General features: G+C 35.3%; 1 protein-coding gene across 1 annotated transcript in view; it reads left to right on the top strand.

Annotated features, from left to right (window-relative positions):
- The window catches only part of DPY19L4 (dpy-19 like 4), a 58,653-nt gene extending 47,152 nt beyond the window's left edge, over positions 1-11,501 (top strand). Inside the window, exons 15-19 of the mRNA XM_044668440.1 lie at positions 313-369; positions 2,349-2,431; positions 6,163-6,295; positions 9,620-9,778; positions 11,006-11,501. Coding sequence (XP_044524375.1) covers positions 313-369; positions 2,349-2,431; positions 6,163-6,295; positions 9,620-9,778; positions 11,006-11,170 — 597 coding nt within the window. The 3' untranslated portion in view covers positions 11,171-11,501. The remainder of the gene's footprint in view (positions 1-312; positions 370-2,348; positions 2,432-6,162; positions 6,296-9,619; positions 9,779-11,005) is intronic.
- Positions 11,502-20,076: the final 8,575 nt, after the last annotated feature.

Genomic DNA, 20,076 nt, shown 5'->3' on the forward strand with positions numbered 1-20,076 from the left:
TCAGCATTAGGAAGGATTTTAATAAAATAAAAACTTTTCCCAAAATTGTAATAGATTACATTTGAAGGTTTTGGTTTCATTATCACTAGAAATGTATAAATAAAGGCAATGTTACCAGTTGTTAAGAGGTGAGAAGATATTATAAAGGAAATTCTCTGTTGAGTCAGAAATTGTTCTATGACCTCTATAGTCCCTTCAGATTCTGATTCTCTAATATTTAGATTGTATTCATTAGGACTTTTTGTACCTTAATTATATTAATAAATATGGAAAGCTTAGTGATCAATGACCCTTTTTGTTTTAATGTTTTAGGCTCTCATTCTGAGCATGGCTGTACCTACCATTATAGGTTTTAGCTTATGGAAAGAGGTAAGATGTTTTTTCATTATTTAGAAATTTATATAACCCTCATTATATCAGGATAGAAATGAAGAGGCATTCTTTCTAATCTGTAATGTAGCTTAATGTATTCAGTAAAAATGAACTCTAGATATTTATAATTGCAAAGATATATGATAAAAAGCTAAAACTGTTTTAAGACTACAATCTACAACTATAATGTTTTTAAACTGTGGCCAGATACTATTACTGATTTAATTTTTGATTAGTAAAGGATACTTTAATAATTCAAAGATACAGAAAATGAAAGCTATGTGTACTTTTAATATTTATTTGGAATTAAATAGTTTTACATAGAGACAAAATCTAACTTTTAAACATTCTAGTCAAATTCATCTGAGAAATGAAATTTTGATAATCTGGCACTTTAAAATGATCCTCAATTTTACTAAAAAAAGGAATGTTTATCAATGGTCTTCAAGAAACAATCCTGTCCGTTTCATTATTTTATATTTAATCTGTGAAGAGGCAGCTTGTTATAACGGATAGAGAATCAGCCTAGAACCCAGAAAGACCTTCAAGTTCCACCTCTGATACCCAGTGGTATCTATGTCAGCACGTAACAATAGGAAGTGAGTGGTGTTCTGGGAATTGTAGTTTTGCTGGGGATCATAGTTTTTAGGTAACAGATTTTAATTACACAGTGGGTGACCTTGAACAAATCATTTAACCTTTCAAGGCTCTAAATCAGAGATGTCAAACATAAGGAGAACCAGATTAAAATGTAATTGAGAAATATTTAACAAAATAAAAATATGCTGAAACATAGTGCTGATGTGATTTTCTAAGTCAATATACGGGCTATGAGGATCATTATATGTATGGTTTAGTGCTGTGTGTTCCCCCACCCCCCCAACCCCTTTTTATTTTGGGTTTGACACTACAGCTCTAGACAATCCTAGGACTATTAGTTTCAAAGAAAGTACCAACCTGCATCAGTAGATAAAACTTCCTTCACCTGGGAGTCTCCACCACTAATGAAATGAAGTCCCATATCCAATTCCTCTCTTAACTTATGACAGACAAATTATTGTCATTACTAAGACACATTAACAAACAATATCTTATATCTCTTACTCATATCATGACTATATGCTGCTTCCATGAGTAAGATGTAAGAACAGAGAATTTTTACAAATATAAGAGAGCTTCCTCAGAGTCATACAATTGAATCGGTAAAATACTCAGAATGTAGTAGTTGGCTTTCCTCTTGTTTTCTTAGTTTGCTGTTTGTGCTCTTAAAATTTTTTGGTATAGGGCATTCTTATCATAATACAAATGAATTTTGTAAATATCAGTAATTAATTAGAACATGTCATAAGTAGGATTCATAGTTTTTTGGTTTTCAATGGGTTACTGAATATGATTGGTGTAAGTAATAAGTTTGAAAAAACAAATTCATATTGAAAGTAAAGATGGAAAAAGAAATTGGAGAATTATCTTCATTATGAAGCTAATGATATCCAAAGAGTTGATAGTGGCAAAGCTTATAATCTTGAAACTAAAATACTAGACCAAGTCCAGTTTTCTTATGCATCTATAAAATATAAATGTTATAAATCCTTTTATTTGTATGGCATGTGAAATGTCATAGGTGCTTTTAAAAGTTACTAATAACTTTATAAGCCATTTATTTTAAAATAGGATTATATTTGGACATGTTTGTCAGAAAAGGTAAGAATAATTATCAATCTAATAGTTATTTACAAACTTTTGTTGAACATAAAGATCATAATAAAAATGACTTAGCTATATGAATTAGGCTTAACAAAAACATACTTTTTTGAAAGGGAATAGAGGCTTAAAGCTTTGTTTCACTGAGAACTATTAGTTTGTTTTATATTCTATATTCCTTTTAGCATCTTAGGCTCATGAAATATTATGAAAATGTTTAGCATTTTAGCTTCTAATGTATACTTTGGGGGGGGGGCTTTTGTTTTACCTTTTAGTTTTTTCCAAGAATAATGACAGAACTTTCAGAACTACAGGAATTCTATGACCCAGACACGGTAGAACTTATGACATGGATAAAGTAAGAATTGAACTTCAGAAATAACATAACTTGTCTTATGTAATCTTATTTTAAAATACCTTATTGTTCAGCCGTTTTAATTAATCTTAATTTACTGCTTTTATGAATGATTCAAAGGAGGAAATATCCCTGAAAAGTTTATTATTAGATATAGTTAATATTTGAGACTTTTAGATAACTGATTTTTTAAAAGTAAGCAAATTTTTAAATCTAAAACATAGTAACTATAAGATTAGGAGTTGTAGTTTCTGTAAATGTTTCTTTGGCTACTGTACTTTGAGAGATATTATACTTGTAAATTTGAACTATATCTGAAAAAAATTGTTATCTGTAAAATGTTTAATTTACTTTGGTAAACATAACCTATATGATACTGGTCCAATCACTTGAACTCTCTGGGCCTCAATTTGCTCATCTGTAAAATAAGGATAGTCATATAGATGGCTTCTGGAGGCTGTTCCAGCTCTAAATCTGTAATCCTATTTTTAGAGTATACTAATAATATGATACAATGTGGCAAAAAAAAACACAAATGGATTTTGTCAATATTAGAACATGTAAGTGTGACTATTTTTAGAAGATTTTAACCTAGAAGTCATAAGATAAGGTTCATAGTTTTTTTGTTTTCATTGAAAACTTAATGTCTTAGGAAAGCCACTGATTCGATTGCATAATTGACATTATGACTCATTAATGCTACAGTCTTAAATGGGTTACCAAATATGATTAGTATAAGAAATAAGTTTGAAATAACAATCCTAGGGCTTCCACTTATTCATTAAAGACTGTGGTCAAGTCATTTAACTTCTATAGGGCTCATCTTTAAAGTGAGCTAATAATATCAGTAGTAGTCGCCTCACAGGAGTATTCTGAGGAAAATATCTTATATAATTTGAAGGGCTCAGCAAATGTCAGTTACTATATTAACTTATATGGCATTGTTTCATAAAACTTTGATGTTTAGGGGCAGCTAGGTGAATGGAATGCCAGGCCTGGAGTTGGGAGGACCTGGTTTTAAATCTGGCCTCATACACTTCCAGCTGTGACTTTGGGCAAGTCACTTAACCCCAATTGCCTTGCCCTTACTGCTTTTCTGCCTTAGAACCAATACTTAAAAACTTTGGCTTTTATTAAATTGTTATCGTATATAAGACTTTCTGTGGGGGTACTGTTCTCAAGGAGTTTACAGCTTTGTTAAGAAAAAAGATACATACAGACAACTTCGATCCAGTGATGGTGAGAGAAGTAAAGGGGCAAAAGTGCTATGGGAAATTTGAAGAGGTGGAGAGCACTTTCACTTGTGGAGGTTGGTGAAGACCCTTCTAGGGAAGTAGCTTCTGATCTAGCTCTTCAAGAAAGGGACTCTATGAAGAAGACAAACAGGAATGTAGGGAGGGGAACTTGTTCCAAATATAGGCAAGCATATCTAAAGACACAGAGATAAGAAATGGTGGAAAAGGAATGGAAACAAAAGCTGAGTTTAGCCACAATACAAATGTGAAGCTGATTGGTAGGAAATACTTAGGAAAGGGGCAACCCTATTGTGGCAGGCTTTGGTAATAGATTTTTGAATGGAGGAGTGACATAAACAGAGCTGCTCATTAGTCATGAAAAGGGTAGAACAGAGGGAACAGCACAATGTTTAGCACAGTACCAGGTATGGAGTAGGCATTTCAAAAATGCTTATTGACTGGCTAATGGAATAGACTGGATGTAAAAATATGACAGAAAACTAGTCTGGGTAAAGATAAAATTTTGGTTAGCATCATAAATTGTAAGGCACTACAAATTTTGAAAAAAATTATTCTCCTTAATCAAATTCTAGTCTTTATATATATACTATGTTCATTAATATGCATCTCCCTTTGATCATGTGGCACAGTGGAAAGAGAGCAAGCCTTAGTGTCAAGAACATGTGGATTCATATTGTTTGTCTGAAACACTAACCAGTCACTTAGCCTCTCAGTGTACCAGACATCTCTGAGGTTATAAGTTGCAGAGGTTTTATGGATCTCTCTTGGTAGGCAGAGTAAATTACAAGTCCAAGGTGAAACAGAAAGAGCAACTTGCTAATATAGAAGCAATCTTACTACACCATATTCTTAGCTACATAGAACTTTTTTCACAACAGAACAAGTAACAGATTTTTGGATATGGATTTAAGACTCTCCCCAGTTATCTTTTCCTACCTTTCTGTCCATATCTTAATCAGTCTCTCTATCTCTGTTTGACTTTATTCACTTATTAGTCTGTATACTTGATTCTTCCTCTCCAGCCTTAGTCTAAGCCATCTGTAATTTATACAGTTGTCCAGCTCTGATTATTCACCAGAATACAATTATCTACTCCTTTAAGGGGAGCTTTAATATACATCTTTTTTAGGAAGTTTTTATTTGCTGATTTAAGTTCCATACTACCAGTTTTATAACTGTAATTTCCAAACTGTTATTTTCTAGGAGAAATATAAGCCTCCCTTATTGATTTCCATTGGTTATCCTTTGTATAGACTTATGTTGGCCTCTTAGACAGCTTAACAGTAGTGAATGCTTTTGGCTTATACATTTTAAAAGGGTCAAAATTGCATGCCCTGAGACATTTTATAAGTCAGTCTTTTAACTTTCATTAAGTAACTACCATGTCCCAGGCACTGTGCTAATATGAAGGAAGAAACCTAGTAATCATTTACCCATTTTAGTAGCTAAGAATTCAGTAGACTGAACAAAGAAATATAATTATATGTAATTACTTTCTTATAATCAGACCAGAATTTATACATCCAAATGAGAATTGTCTCTTACGTAATATTTGTTGCCATTGCTCAAGAGTACCTTATATCTATGTTATCAAATCATCTAGGGCAGTGATGGGCAAACTTCGGCCCGCAGGCCAGATGCAGCCCCGTGAAATGTTCTATCCAGCCCGGCAACATTATTCCTAATCTGACAAATACAATGAGTGGAATATAATACAATGAAACTTCAAAAGAGTTGCCTTAGAAACAGACTGACAGATGAGCATTTCCTTTCCTTTGGCCCCCCTCTTTTAAAAAGTTTGCCCATCAGGGGGCAGCTGGGTACCTCAGTGAATTGAGAGCAAGGCCTAGAGACGGGAGGTCCTAGGTTCAAATCTGACCTCAGACACTTCCCAGCTGTGTGACCCTGGGCAAGTCACTTGACCCCCATTGTCTACCCTTACCGCTCTTCTGCCTTGGAGTCAATTGGAGTCAATTGACTCCAAGACAGAAGGTAAGGGTTTTATTTAAAAAAAAGAAAAAATGTTTGCCCATCACTGCCCTAGGTGGCTCAGGCAATAGAAAGCCAAGCCTAAAGGCAGGGGGTCCTGGATTTAAATCTCATCTCAAATACTTCCTAGCTGTGTGACCCTGGGCAAGTCACTTAACCCTAATTGCCTAGCCCTTACCACTCTTCTGCCTTGGAACCAAAACCTGGTATCAATTCTAAGATAGAAGGTAACGGTTTAAAAAAGTGTTATCTAAGATTATAGCCTAAACAGTACCTATTTTTTCTTTTTGCTAGTGTAGACACATCTTTATATGGAATTCTAAGTTTGCATCTAATATTGTGCAGCCCTGCTTCTGTAATTACTAAGCAGAAGAGATCCATCGCTATGTATAATGCATAGTTTGCCACAATCTTTTAGAGTTGAAATAAAATATTGTTTTAAGCAATATCCTTGTCTGCTTAATATGTAAATCAATGTTGTTTTTGCAGAAGGCAGGCTCCAGTCGCAGCTGTGTTTGCAGGGAGTCCACAGTTGATGGGTGTGATTAAGTTATGCACTGGATGGATGGTGACCAATTTGCCTCTTTACAATGATGAAGATCTTCTGAAGAGAAATGAAAACGTAAAGCATTCATAATTCTCCATCTGGGGAATCATTTGGGCACTTGGTTCCTTGTTACCAGTCTATTTTAATAGAGTTCGCTAATTAAGATTTGTGAAAATGTGCTTATGTTCAGCTGATTGCAGAAATGGGAAAAAATCTGAAACAACTTTAGAAAGCCAAATTCAAATCAGCTTTTTTATCTCAAGGCATATAAGATAATTATTAAGGGAACCAAAATTAAGGCTTATCTGCTAGTAAGTTCTTTCTTGTAAAACAAAATTGTTGAAAATATCCAAGAAAAAAGAGCACAGGACTCTGGGGCATTTTATTGGAGACCTCCTAATGTGCCAAGATTGAAACATTAACAGCTACTCTTTAAATACGACATTAAATATCTATTTAATTGTATCATCCTCGAGTTTACATCTTTCCAAATCATCCATAAGTGTGTACATTCCTTCAATCTATCAGTTTAGTATTCCTATCAAAAAAAATTATTTTGCCCGTTAAGAGATCATTTTAGTCTGATCAAGATGAAACCATGCCAGTTCTTTGTAATATTTGCTTCCTAGTCTACATTCAAGAAACATATTTTAAATGATCTGTTCCTTAAACTCTGCATCATTCCTTAAACTTACTGTTCTACACTTCACCCAAGAATTTAAGTTAAGCTCACTGCTCTGTGGGATATGGGCTTTATTTTCTTCTTTTTGCATATGGGAACATTTGCCCTTCTTGGGTCTGCACATTATTGCTCCCGTTCTTCATGTTCTTTCAGATTCTCATGGACAGTAGTTCAGCAAGTTTTTTTGTTGACTGGAGATGTAGTTCATCTGAATCAGGTGGTTGGAATTTGTTATTATCATGCAAAACTTAATTCCATATTAGCCATTGTGGTCAGGTAATACTCATATAAAATCAAAACCCTAAAATGAAAACACAGTGAAAAACTTGCTTTGATCTGCATCCAATTCCAACAGTTCTTTCTCTGAAGGTGGATAGCATTCTTTGTCATAAATCCTTCAGAGTTATCCCATATCATTATATTGCTGAAAGCAGCCAAGTCTTTCATAGTTGATACAATATTGCTGTTACTTTGTACAATGTTCTCCTGATTCTGCTTATTTCACTCTGAATCAGTTCATGTAGGTCCCAAATTTCAAGTCTGCTACTAGCCATTCAATTTATATGTCTACACGTCCTTCAAATTGCACATATCCAAAACAGTTCCCTTCTCCTCCCCCCACACAAAAATTATTTTTTTCTTCTTGCCTTCCCTGTTTCTATTAATGGTATCATCTTCCTACTCAGGCTAGGTTAGAATCATCTTCTATTCTTTCTTTTCTTACCTACCACATTCAGTCATTTATCATCTCTTATTTCTATAATTTGTCAAAGGTCTGACCTCATCTTTTCCAGACCATCATTATTACCTAATTTAAGTTCTTTGAATTAATTTTAATAGAATTGTAGAATTTTAGTATTGAAGGGAATTTAGAGATTATCTATTGTCCTTGTACCTGGAATTATTCTTCATATTCAAAATAATGCAGAAAGCAAGAAGAGCTACAAGAAGGGATGGGAATCTTAAACTCCTTTTAAGGATTATTCAGGTCCTTTAGAGAATAAAGAGTTTTTCCATGTTCCAAGATATGACTAGAACCTACTGACTTCGAGTCTAATGTTCCAAATCTAATTACCGTATTTTAATATGTGTGAAAGCATTTCAAGGGTTAACTAGTGTTATATTGAATCTCTGGAAGCTAGGAGTTCACACTGTGATTGACAGGTGGATCAGTTGGATGTCGGAATGTTCCCAGAGAGGCATGCAGACAGGAGAGGGCAGTTGGCCCAGGGGGTGGTATAAAACCACCCTGGTAGCCCTGGCAGGGGTTCTTGTTTCCTTTCCTTTCCCTGAGACCTGAGATGAGTGGATCCTGGTCTTTGTGGGATTGAGACTTGCAGACTCAACCCTGCAAGCTCCTCCTGTTTGTTCCTGTAATATCAACAGCCTGTACGGAGACCATCATCTCTGATTCTACTGCCCCTAGATATTAGGAAGTCAATCATCTTAGTTATCTAGGCTTCCCAGGGCCTGGGAGGGATCCAGGAAGTGGGCAGGAGAAGAAGAGGAGGGTGGAAAGGGGTGGATATCTCAAACTGGTTAGGCTCATCATCTAATGAAGAAAAAGCTGAAAGATTATACAGCAGTTTGCCTGCTCTGGTGTGGCTCTGGCCAGGCTGTACCAGAGAGAAGCTATCATCTTAATTCCTTTACTTGCCTACAGTTTAGAGATTCATCATTATCATTTTAAGTTAGGGTCTCCCTATACCTCTATCCCATCCCATTATCTTCCTTTGTTAAATACAATCAAAGTTTAAAGTACCTTCCTGAAGTGGTTATTCAACGCTTTTTTGGGAAGGGAGAGATGCAGTCAGATTCCAATGTTAATCAGCTAAAGAGCCCAGTAAATAATATCAATTAACCCCAGGTGGGTCCTGAAGGGATATCATCCATTGACCTAAAGGATGACACCTCTCTCCTTTATAATAGTTGCCCAGGCAGGATCCTTTAGGTTAATGGATGCAGTGACACTTCCTAGCTATGTGACCCTGGACAAGTCACTAAACCCCAATTGCCTAGCCCTTGCTGCTCTTCTGCCTTGGAACCAACACTCAGTATTGATTCCAAGATAAAGCATTTTGGATTTAAGATAGGCATAACTTAGAAATCAATATCTCCTATCTTACTAATTTAAATACAGAATAATAATTTCCTATGATTGAAAAAACATCAAACAGCTGAAATTTGGGGTTGATTTAGCATTTTTATATTTCCAAGACAAAGCACTGTAGGAATCCACTAAATGACTGATATTTGCTACCTTTGCCATACTTTCTTCACTCTTTTCTTTGTGGAGTATTTTGAAATATAAGTATCTCAGTATTTTTTCTCAACAAATATTTAAATCATAATTTTTTAAGTTCTTCTTTAGCTAGGTGCCACATGTAGCAAATAAAATAATAGACCTGACTTTCAGGAAATTAAAATTATATATGAAAAACCCTAAAAAGGTGTTGGAAAAGATGATCTGTAAAGTCCTTTCTCGTTCTAACTTCTAACCCTAGGAATTACATTTTGTACAAAACTGAACTTTTTCCAAACTCTAAAAGTAGTCTACTCCCCACAACTGAACAAGTTCCTCACTGACAGAAGCCTTGTTTAGGGTGCTTCTGGCCCCCCACAGATTTGTGCACAAAGGTGTTGAGTAAGTAAGTATCAGATGATTGGCACTTTCATATATTTTCAAGTCATTATTATTTTGTTCTCCAATCTGATAGATCTATCAAATCTACTCAAAGAGGTCTGCTGAAGATATTTATAAGATACTTACGTCCTACAAAGCTAACTACTTGATTGTAGAAGATGCTATCTGCAATGAAGTGGGAACCATGAGAGGGTGTAGGGTTAAAGACTTGTTGGATATTGCAAATGGCCATGTAAGTAACTGTTTGGAAGACTGAATACTTATGTTTACTGTAACATGAGAAAATGAAGTTCAAAATTTGATTTTCAAAATTTGATTTTTAGAATTTACATTTAAAATAATATACAATATACAATGTATAAATAATAAAACAATATACAATGTTTGTTACTATTATTTGCAGACTTAGATATGCCAATTTAATTTATACATTTATATCAATTCCCTATTCTTACTAGGTCTTCTTTCATCCTAGTCTGCAGTAAAACTATCTCTGGCATCTAAAATGCCTGGGGAGTTGGGATACCTGACAAGTGGAACCCTCTGAGAGGCACACTCAGAACCATCCTTTACTTCAGAAAAGTCCATGATGTCACCTTGACTCAGTCCATCTTGTTTGCTGACAACTAAAATCTCTTTTTTCCCTCCTAGCTAGGAGCATACTTTGTTCCACGTCCCTGGAACAATTTATTGGTGAAGATTGGTGTTCTATAAGTTTACTTTTCTTCTCTTTTCTATCTTAGTTTCTTGATAAGGAAGTACTACATTTATGTATAACATTACCTATCATCATGACTTTTAGATATTTTTTTAACCCTTACCTTCCATCTTAGAATCAATAACCATATTTCTCTCATATTGTGCAAAAACTCTGCCTTAAGCATACTTTTCCTTTCCATTTCTTATTTGCTCAGTAATAGTCCAAAAAGGAGAATGGAATGTAAAGTAAACCACAGGAATCTTATTTCCCCACTCAGATGACTGAGAGTTGACAATAACTATACATTAGAACAGTCCTGTTGTGGAGCCAAAGTGTTAACTAATTCGTATAGAGGCTATGCTGTGGTGACAAATTAAAACTTTTACTTGGAGATTAATAGGAAGACTTTGTGGTTCAATGAAAAGTGCGTTGGACTTGGAGTCAGGAATGATGGTTTAGATCTTGCCTCTCACACCTACTTGCCATGAGCCTCAGTTTCCTTATCTGTAAAATGGAAACAATACCTATAGTATTTACCTCCAAAGGATTGTTAGGAGAATCAAATTAGAGAAGGTGCTTTGCAATCTGAAAATACCTCAAAATGTCAGTTTTTAAGATTGACATGACATGCATGTAGCTCATAAAATTTAGTATTGAAATGGCATCTATATCAGTGATGTAGTTATTCATTGAAAGTTTTGCTACTTATAGAGCTGAAGCAAACATTTTTAACTTGCTGTTTTGTATCTTTTGGTATAGGTGGTTTGTGAAGAAGGTGACAGTTTTACCTACTCAAAATATGGACGATTTTGCCATGAGATCAAAATTAACTATTCTCCATATGTGAATTATTTCACTAGAGTATACTGGAACAGATCTTACTTTGTATATAAAATCAACACTGTGATATCCTTCCAGTCTTGAAAAATAGCAAAGCCTTCCTTTCAAAGACAGTGTGACATGAAGAAAAATGGGACGCTATTTTCCTACTTGTGTATTCTTTTGCAGATCAAAGTTTGGACCTTTGAAATGTTTTTTTTTTTTCATTCTTTTCCCCTTAATTTGTTTCCAAACCCAGAATTTTCTAGGTAAAATAACATCAAAACTTACAATGTTGATAATGTAGCAAATCTTCCAATTTTTACTATGCCAGTAACATAACTTTTTTTTGCATTGGTCATTCTATATTTTACCTTCTAAAGTATTATCACATCTTCCCTGTAGATGTTTATCTAAATAAAATATATTAGAACCCTATTATCATATGGATTTGAATATCCTGGATTTGAATATATAATTGCAAAGCAGTGAAACCTTGCTATAACTCATTTGGTCTATAAGGGAATTCTTTTTGTCCTGGATACCATGGCATATAACTTTACTAATCCTTATAATAAAGAATTAAGGAAAACAATAGATGTAAAGATAAATAGTATAATTTTAAATGGGCATTATACAAAGGGAAGTAGTCTTTTAAAATTACATGAAGTTTTTTGTTCTGTCTTGTGTCCAAAATCCAAATATTTATGATATTCATACAAATAGTTTGGTTTTTCCTTAAATATTGCTTATAAGTGAGTACATTACTTTTTTTAATATATCCATTGCATAATACATTTTAATTCTGTATTATTATGTAGTTAATTTTTTGTCAGTAAAATGTCATACATTTGATATCAGCTTAATCATGATTAAAAATAATTATTGGTGCCTACATTTTTAATATGCATTTCTCAAAGGCTGTTAAATATTTAAAAATATAAATATTGGAAATAAAATTTGCTTGGATGTTTCTTGTCAGAATTTTTCATGCAATTTAGTCTGTTGCCAGCTACTATAGTGGTATAAATTATTTTGTCTTAACTTCTTGGCTCTATTAAAGGAAATTGAAGCTCCTTAATATAACCCATCCCAAAATAAGACTACATATGCACTAAAAAAGACTTAAAATTACTCATGATCTCAGCTCTTAACCACATCTGTGCACTTATTAAATAAATTAGAAAGTCTTTATCATTTAACAAGCTCTCCTAAAAACTTAAATATTAAAGACTAAATGGTAATTTTAATCAGCTTTACAAATTTGTCATTCATCAAATTTACAAGTCTTCTTGAGATCTCTTTAATAGCTTTCAATATTTGCTAAGACATCAGTGTGATTTATGAGAAGTGGCAACCTGTACATATATTATGTTCAGGATATAGAGATAGTGCTTAGTTGTTGTTTTTTTTCATACTCTTGCACAAATTTTTTTTCAGAATGTTCAGTTTTTAGAGTAGCACTGAAATTACATCACTACTATAAACTACATTAGAAGGAAAAATTTTGTCTTCATTAGGCATGAATTATTTTTGAAAAATCATGTGTGTTCTTTTATGGCTATCAAATGAAGAGTATATTCAGTGTTGATAGAGTTGTCATGAACATAGAATCAGTTTCACTAGTCTAAATTTTGACATGTATAATTCTGTAATTATAGTAAAGTATCTTCAATAAAACTACTTGTACTTCTTGGGGATTATGTGAGGGAAAATAGCTCCCACCCACCCTAATGGCACCCACAATGGCCTGGCATCCCCGGACATCCCCTTGCATCAGCTGGAGCATCAGTGTACAACACTGCTGTGGAGAAGCCCTCTTTTTCGACTTCTGAGTTTGAACTAAGGACTGCTAGCACTACTGCAGAAGAGTATAGACCAGTGATTCCCAAAGTGGGCGCTACTGCCCCCTGGTGGGTGCTGCAGCAATCCAGGGGGCAGTAATGGCCACAGATACATTTATCTTTCCTATTAATTACTATTAAAAATTTTTTAGAATTTAATTTCCAGTGGGCTAAGTAATATTTTTTCTGGAAAGGGGACAGTAGGCAAAAAAAGTTTGGGAACCACTGGTAGACCAAAAGCCAGCTAAATGGAGAATATATGTTAACAGCTTTTCTTTAGAGTGATCTATTTCCATCCTCTCTAATCTCTCACCTTATCCTTTCTATTAATAAACTATCAAAACCTTTGACCTGGTCCCAACATTTTTACATTAATAGTAGTCTTTTGCTTTATACCTTATGACATTGTTGAACTTGTTAATTGAACAAATATTATCTACTATGCTTCACTTCACAAGATTATCAGAGTATGTAGTAAATTCTGTAATAGTATATACATTGAGGATGTCAAGAAATACAGTCCTAAAAGCAATCTATATCTCTATATTAGAGGAGGAATAAAAACAGTAATGGGAAATTGGCCTCCCAGTGCAGCATCAAATAAGTTACCTTTTCACTGATGTTTGATATTATCATTGTCTTATGTTGCACTGAGTCATTTTGAGGCCTTTTTTAAATAATGTTTTCTTTTACTTCCATTAGTTGGCTTTGTTAAACAGATTCTTTGATTTATATGAAAGAATTTCCAGTTGAACTTTATTTAGAAAATATTTTTACGCAGTAGCTGTTAAAAAGAAATACCTGAACTGTGTTCAATTTTAGTATGTAGTTAAGCCACATCAAAACCTGGAAAATTTTGGGTGGAAGTATCAACTCCATGTGCTGTTGTCTGCTTATGAAATAATGTCCTCACTTGGGTCATTTATAATTTCCCTTTATGTGTTAATTATATGTCCTAGCAATCTAAGCAGCGTTCATGCTTTTGAGAATGAGAAGTATTTGTGAAGGAAATCCAAATATACTTTGTCTTTGGTATTTCAAACCTATTAAAATTAAGTGCCTTGATAATTAACTCCTTTTCAAAAAGTTATCCATTTTTGCCCACTTTCTCTGGGAAATTATGCTAACATTTCCTTAATATGCTCATTTTCTAGGCAGTGTCCTCATTATATTGAGTTTGTTATTAGCATTTATTGGGTGAGAAAGGTACTAATACTTTTAAGGCACCTATGCTCACTAAAAATATTTTGGTTATTTGATTATACTTCAGAACTCCAGGGTAAAAACAAAAATAACTACCTTGCATGTTTAACAAGGCCTATTGCACTGAATCATTGTTAACCTATAGTAATTCTTCTCATTCCTGGCTCGTTATTGAATTTTTTTGTGTTTCTCCAATACTTAATCTCCTTTCTGCTTTTGTAGTTATTAAAATTGTGTTGCTTTCAGGTTGAAATCTTTTTTAAGAAAGCCTGTCCAAATTACCATTTGCATAGCAGTGTGCTAATATTTAAAGTTTCAACACTCAGAAAAAGTCTAAACTGGCACATGAAAGGTTGATAGTCAAGTCAAAAAAAGTGTTGGCACATAGTTATCAGTTTAATCTTATATCTGTAAACTCAGACTTCTCTGAATTCCCAATTAATCTGGATTAAAACTGACCTGCATGAGAATTATTAAATTATATTATAATTGTATTTTGATGATTTCATGAGAATTTTAGCCCTTTTTGCCTTTGAACTCTTAAAGTATTCCTTTTATATTGTAACTTATGTGCTTCACTTTTCAAAGAGAGCATGTGCTTAAAATTGTATATAAAATTTTTTTCAAATAAAAATCTTTTACGTGCCCTAAGGAGTTTTGCTTTTAAAAGGATCCCAGTTTTTCATCTTCTGATTCTAAAAACCTTTTGTTTTGTAAAGCAAATTATGATTCTTTAATTTATACTTTGTATAAGTCTGAGCTTTTTCATGTATAATTTTCTTAAAGTAAATTAAACTTCTAGCAAATGATTATTAGTCCAGTTTCCTTATAAAATAGGTGGATAGTCTGTATGGTTGTTTTGTAGTGGTGAGATACCAAGATTGAGGGTATCCCACAGTGATGAGGCACAGACAGATCTCCACAGGGCTCAGCGTACTTCTCAAACTCTTAGACAATTTACAAAACAATTCAGGGTTGATTTTAACCAAGGTAAACTAGAATGGAGGATTAGGGAATAGGATACCCTGATCTAAGGGGTTCTAACTAACTCCCCCCCTTTTTCTATGAACCCTGCAAAGGGTTTTCTGGTCTTCCTGCTGCCTACTGCTACTCTGGCTGTCTAGAAAATCCCAGCTAACTAACTACCTGAGCTAATAATCCTCCCAGATAACATTTGGTTAGATTTTATAGTCTTTCAAAGCAGTTAGGCTGACCCCCTTTGTTTCAGGGCTCAACCCTCTTCAGGTTAAGCCCAAGATGGCTTTAGGCCTTCTCACAGACAGTTGCTGGCTGACCGGCAGAGATCTTCACAGCAGTTGGGAAAACTCAGGACACTAGAACATGAGTGGATCACAGGTAAGCAGGATGAATCCAAAACAGAACAGCAGGATAGATAGGCTTCAAGGGGAAAGGAAACAAACCCCTCCTAACTTGTAGAGATCCCAAGCAAAAGGAAGTTGTCAGCTTCAGGCTATTTCCCCAACAGGAAGTCCAAAAGCCCCACGGCAGCTCTCTGTGTCCTGTTTTATATATTTCCTGGATTCCAGAATCGGCTCTGTGGTTCTAGGACATGTGGCAATGTCTTGTACACTGCTCTCTGCAAAATCTCTCTTACCTGTTTGCACCCATTCTCTCCTTTCCTTATTGAACTTGGCATAATAGAAAATATGAATAATACTCTAGATTACTAATCCAAATATTACATACTAATATTAAGTTGATCCTTTCCTTTGGTGATTCTCAGATGATAACGTGCCCAAGATGACATGCATTTCTCCTTCACTTTTGGTTTTTAAGTACAAAGCTTGTCTATTATTTTAGAGAGCTAGAATATATACCTTCAAATGTAGGCAATTTAAAGTGGAAGTGATGTAAGTATGGATATTATCTCATTAGAATAATCTCATCAAACTATTTTGTAAAACTAAAAATTGAATTTAATCTAGAAGTTCCAAAGGGATATGTATTTCTCATCTATGTTTCAATGTCCATTAAAGATTATTTAAGTCATGTTTTTTTCTGTATCATAATTTAAAGGCCTAAAAGATTTTGTGGAATCAAATATACTGAGTTAATTATTGTCATCAAAGATTTCCAGCAGTGATAATGTTTAGATTGTAGCAGATGTAAACATCTGTGCAAAGTCTTAAAGATGAATTTACTCAAAAACAAAGAAAACTACTGACCAATCTTCTTAAATGAACATAGATGCAAAAATCTTAAATAAAATTCTAGCAAAGAGACTACAGCAAATTATCACAAGGATTATTCACTGCAACTAGGTGGGATCTATGCTAAGAATGCAAGGCTGGTTTAACATTAGGAAAACCATCCACATAATTGACCATATCAGCAACCAAACTAATAAAAATCATGATTCAATAGATGCAGAAAAAGCCTTTGACAAAATGCAAAATCCATTCCTATTGAAAACACTAGAAAGTTTAGGAACAGAAGGGCCCTTATAATAGATCATGGAGTTCTCGCAATATTGTTTGTAATTGTCATATACAGGGGGCAATGCTTGTACCCCTCCTAACAATGAGGTATAGGCAGTGGTAAATGGTTGTGCCTGAATAGTGGATGTCCAAATAGCATCTCAAATGGTGAGATGTGTAAATCACCTCTGGGTCTGCTTCTGAGATAAAATAGGACCAGAGGTAGAATTTTGGGTCATTTTAAATGAGTCTCCACGCTCAATTTGCCAATCATAGTTTTAAGTTCTTTATTCATTCTTTCAACTTGGCTGGAGCTCTGAGGATGATATGGTGTATGAAATTTAGGAGTTATCCCCAAACATGAATAAATTTGCAATAAGACCAAATCAGTAAAATGAGTTCCTTTATCTGAATCAATACATGCTGGCAGGCCAAAACAAGGAATAATTTCTTTCAAAAGAACTTTGCCAACAAAAGCTGCTGTCCCAAGCAGTAGGAAATGCTTCAGACCACCTGGTGAGCTGATCAACTATAACCAGACAAAATTTATACTGGCCAGCTTTTGGCATAAAGATAAAATCAATCTGTAAATGCTCAAATGGTGTATAAGCGAGAGGCTGTCCACCAAAGGCTTTTCCTTGAAAGGCATGTTGATTAAAGGCCTGCCAGGTAGGACAAGCTGTACATATTATGGAGGCAATTGTAGTTATTCCAGGTGCTATCCATACTCTTTTTAACAGTCTACAAGACCTTGGGTGCTGAAACAACCATGTTTATGGATGGAGTGACAAATTTGGTTATAGAAAGCTCTAGGGAGCAGGGGTTTGCCTTCAGATGACTCCCATACTCCATTTATCTATTTAGCTTTAAATTTTTGCTTCCATTTTCTCAAGTCCTTGTCATTATAGGAAAGGAATAGATCTAAATCATCAGTAATTGTTAGTGGCAAAATTAATTCAGGTCCTTCTAAGGCTGCTAGTTTGGCTGCAACATCTACTCGATCATTTCCCCTGGAGACAGGGTCAGTGCCACCTGTGTGTGCAGAGCAGTGAACAACAGCTTTGGCTTTGAGGAGCTGGAGGGCAGAAAGAAGTTCAGTAATAAAGTTTGCACTGGCAATACATTTTCCAGCTGATGTTGAGAATCCCCTCTGAAGCCATAACATGCCAATGGCATGGCATATGCCAAATGCATATTGGGAGTCTGTAAATTGTGACCCTTTTATCCTTTGCAATGATACAGGCATGTTTCAAAGCTGTGAGTTCTGCACCTTGTGTGCTTACATGTGAAGGTAAGGAAGCTGACCGAAGAGTATCCAATTCAGTAACTACCACAGCTCTTGTACAGCACACGCCATCTCTCATAAAGGAAGAACTGTCTGTAAATAATAAATATATCTGAATTATCCAAAGGGGAATCCAGTAAGTCATTACGAGGCTTATCAGCAATAGACACTAAAGATGTACAATTGTGTAAAGGTTCTCCAGAAGTTGGCAAAGCAGGGAGCAAGGTTACAGGATTAAGAACTCCACAGCATTTTAAGGTAACATGTTCATTATTCAATAGGGTTATCTCATATCTTGTAATCCTTTGATTAGTAAATGCCTGTTTTCCATGTCTCAACAATGCCTCTACCTCGTGTGGGCACATTATGGTCAGAGGGCATCCTAATACCAGATCAGCAGATTTGGTTACTAATAAAGCTGTGGCAGCTACTCCTCTAAGGCATGGTGATGCTTCTGAAGCTACTGGATCCAGCTGGGCTGAATAATAGGCTACTGGGCATTGAGCAGGTCCCAAAAGTTGAGTTAGAACACCTGAAGCTATCCCTTTCTGTTCATGGACAAATACGGTAAATGGTTTGTCATAATTTGGGATGCCTAGAACAGGGACAGACAGGATAGCCTGTTTTAAATTTGAAAGAGCTGTTCAGTGTTCCTTTTCCAATTTAAGTGGTTCAGGGACTGAGTTTTTTCTGAGTGATACAAGGGGCTTAGTGATTTCCCCATAGCAAGGGATCCACTGTCAACAAAATCCTGTTGCTCCAAGAAACGCCCACAATTGCTTTTTAGTGGCAGGAGCACTTAATTTTTGGATACTTTCAATATATTTAGGAGAAATTAAACAGGACCCAACAGTTAAAATGAAACCTAAATATTGTACTTTGGGGAGACACCAATGAACTTTGTCTTTGGAGACCTTGTGGCCTCTCTTATGTAGCTCCAAAAGGAGATGCTTGCTATGCTCTTGGCGTGCTTCAGCATTTGGTGAAGCCAAGAGCAAATCATTGATATATTGGATTAAAAGGCTATATTTAAATTTAATGACATCTGTATCAGCAGTTAAGAATTTGTGTGAACAATGGAGGGTGATCCATGAAACCTTGAGATAAACAAACCCAGGTCTATAGGAACCTTTCCAGGTGGAAGCAAAGATATACCTGGAATCCTAGGTATGGAAAAGAAGGCTGAGCACAAGTCTACTACTGTAAAGTATGTAGCTGTGCTAGGAATAATAGAAATAATATTTATCTTGGAAACTACAGGGTGTCTCTTTATAACGTGATTGTTCACAGCCCTCAAATCCTGGACAAATCGATAGAGATACTTGCCATCAAGCCCCAATTTTGGCTTTTTAACAGGCAGGATGGGTGTATTATATTCAGATTTACAGGTAATTATGATGCCTTGGTCGATTAGTGAATTTATTACTGGGGTAATGCCCTTTATTACCTCCTTAGAGAGAGGGTACTGAGGAATGGAAGGAGGTGGGCTAGATTTAGTTTTAATTTGGACAGGGACAGCCAATTTAAGTAGGCCAACATCAGAAAATGATGTGGCCCAGAGAGACTCAGGTATGTCAGTTGGGATTTCAAAAGTGAGAGACTCCTTCATCTCATGACTATCTGAAAGAAGTACAGGGAGCAAAGTCAAGGATTCCTCAGGCAATTCCAGTGACATAGAGCCATCTGGAGAGCAAGTTATTGTGGCTCTAAGCTTACATAAAAGATCTCTCCCCAGCAAATTTAAAGGGGAGCCAGGCATCAAGAAGAAAGAGTGCTCCACATGTAGGGGTCCTACAGACACCATTCTAGGGGAAAGCTTTGGAACCTGTTGGAGTGTTCCTAATACCCCCATTACATTTATTGATCCTATGGAACTGCAATCTGAGTCAGGTGTACTCTTCAATATAGACCTGGAAGCTCCAGTGTCCAAAAGACAATAATAATAGGTGTTACCAACCTTTAATGTTACATGGGGCTCATCAGTATGGGGGGGTTAGGGCAGTGGATAGGGACAATGGGTAGTAAGACATCAAGGTCTGGAAAATTAAAGGTTGTTATCTCTGATTCCTGTGCCCAACCCCACACCCCTCCCCGTATTCCTTCATAATCTTTGGGTAGTTCCTTGGGCTCCCCCCTGAAGGGCAGTAGTACCCTGGGTGGCTCAGGGATGAGCTCCACTCAAGATATACTGTTGGGGAGTCATTTGGTATGAGTCATCAATTGCATGATTCATATTCCTAG

The sequence above is a fragment of the Gracilinanus agilis genome, chromosome 1, assembly GCF_016433145.1.
Source record: "Gracilinanus agilis isolate LMUSP501 chromosome 1, AgileGrace, whole genome shotgun sequence".
Classification (NCBI taxonomy): domain Eukaryota; kingdom Metazoa; phylum Chordata; class Mammalia; order Didelphimorphia; family Didelphidae; genus Gracilinanus; species Gracilinanus agilis.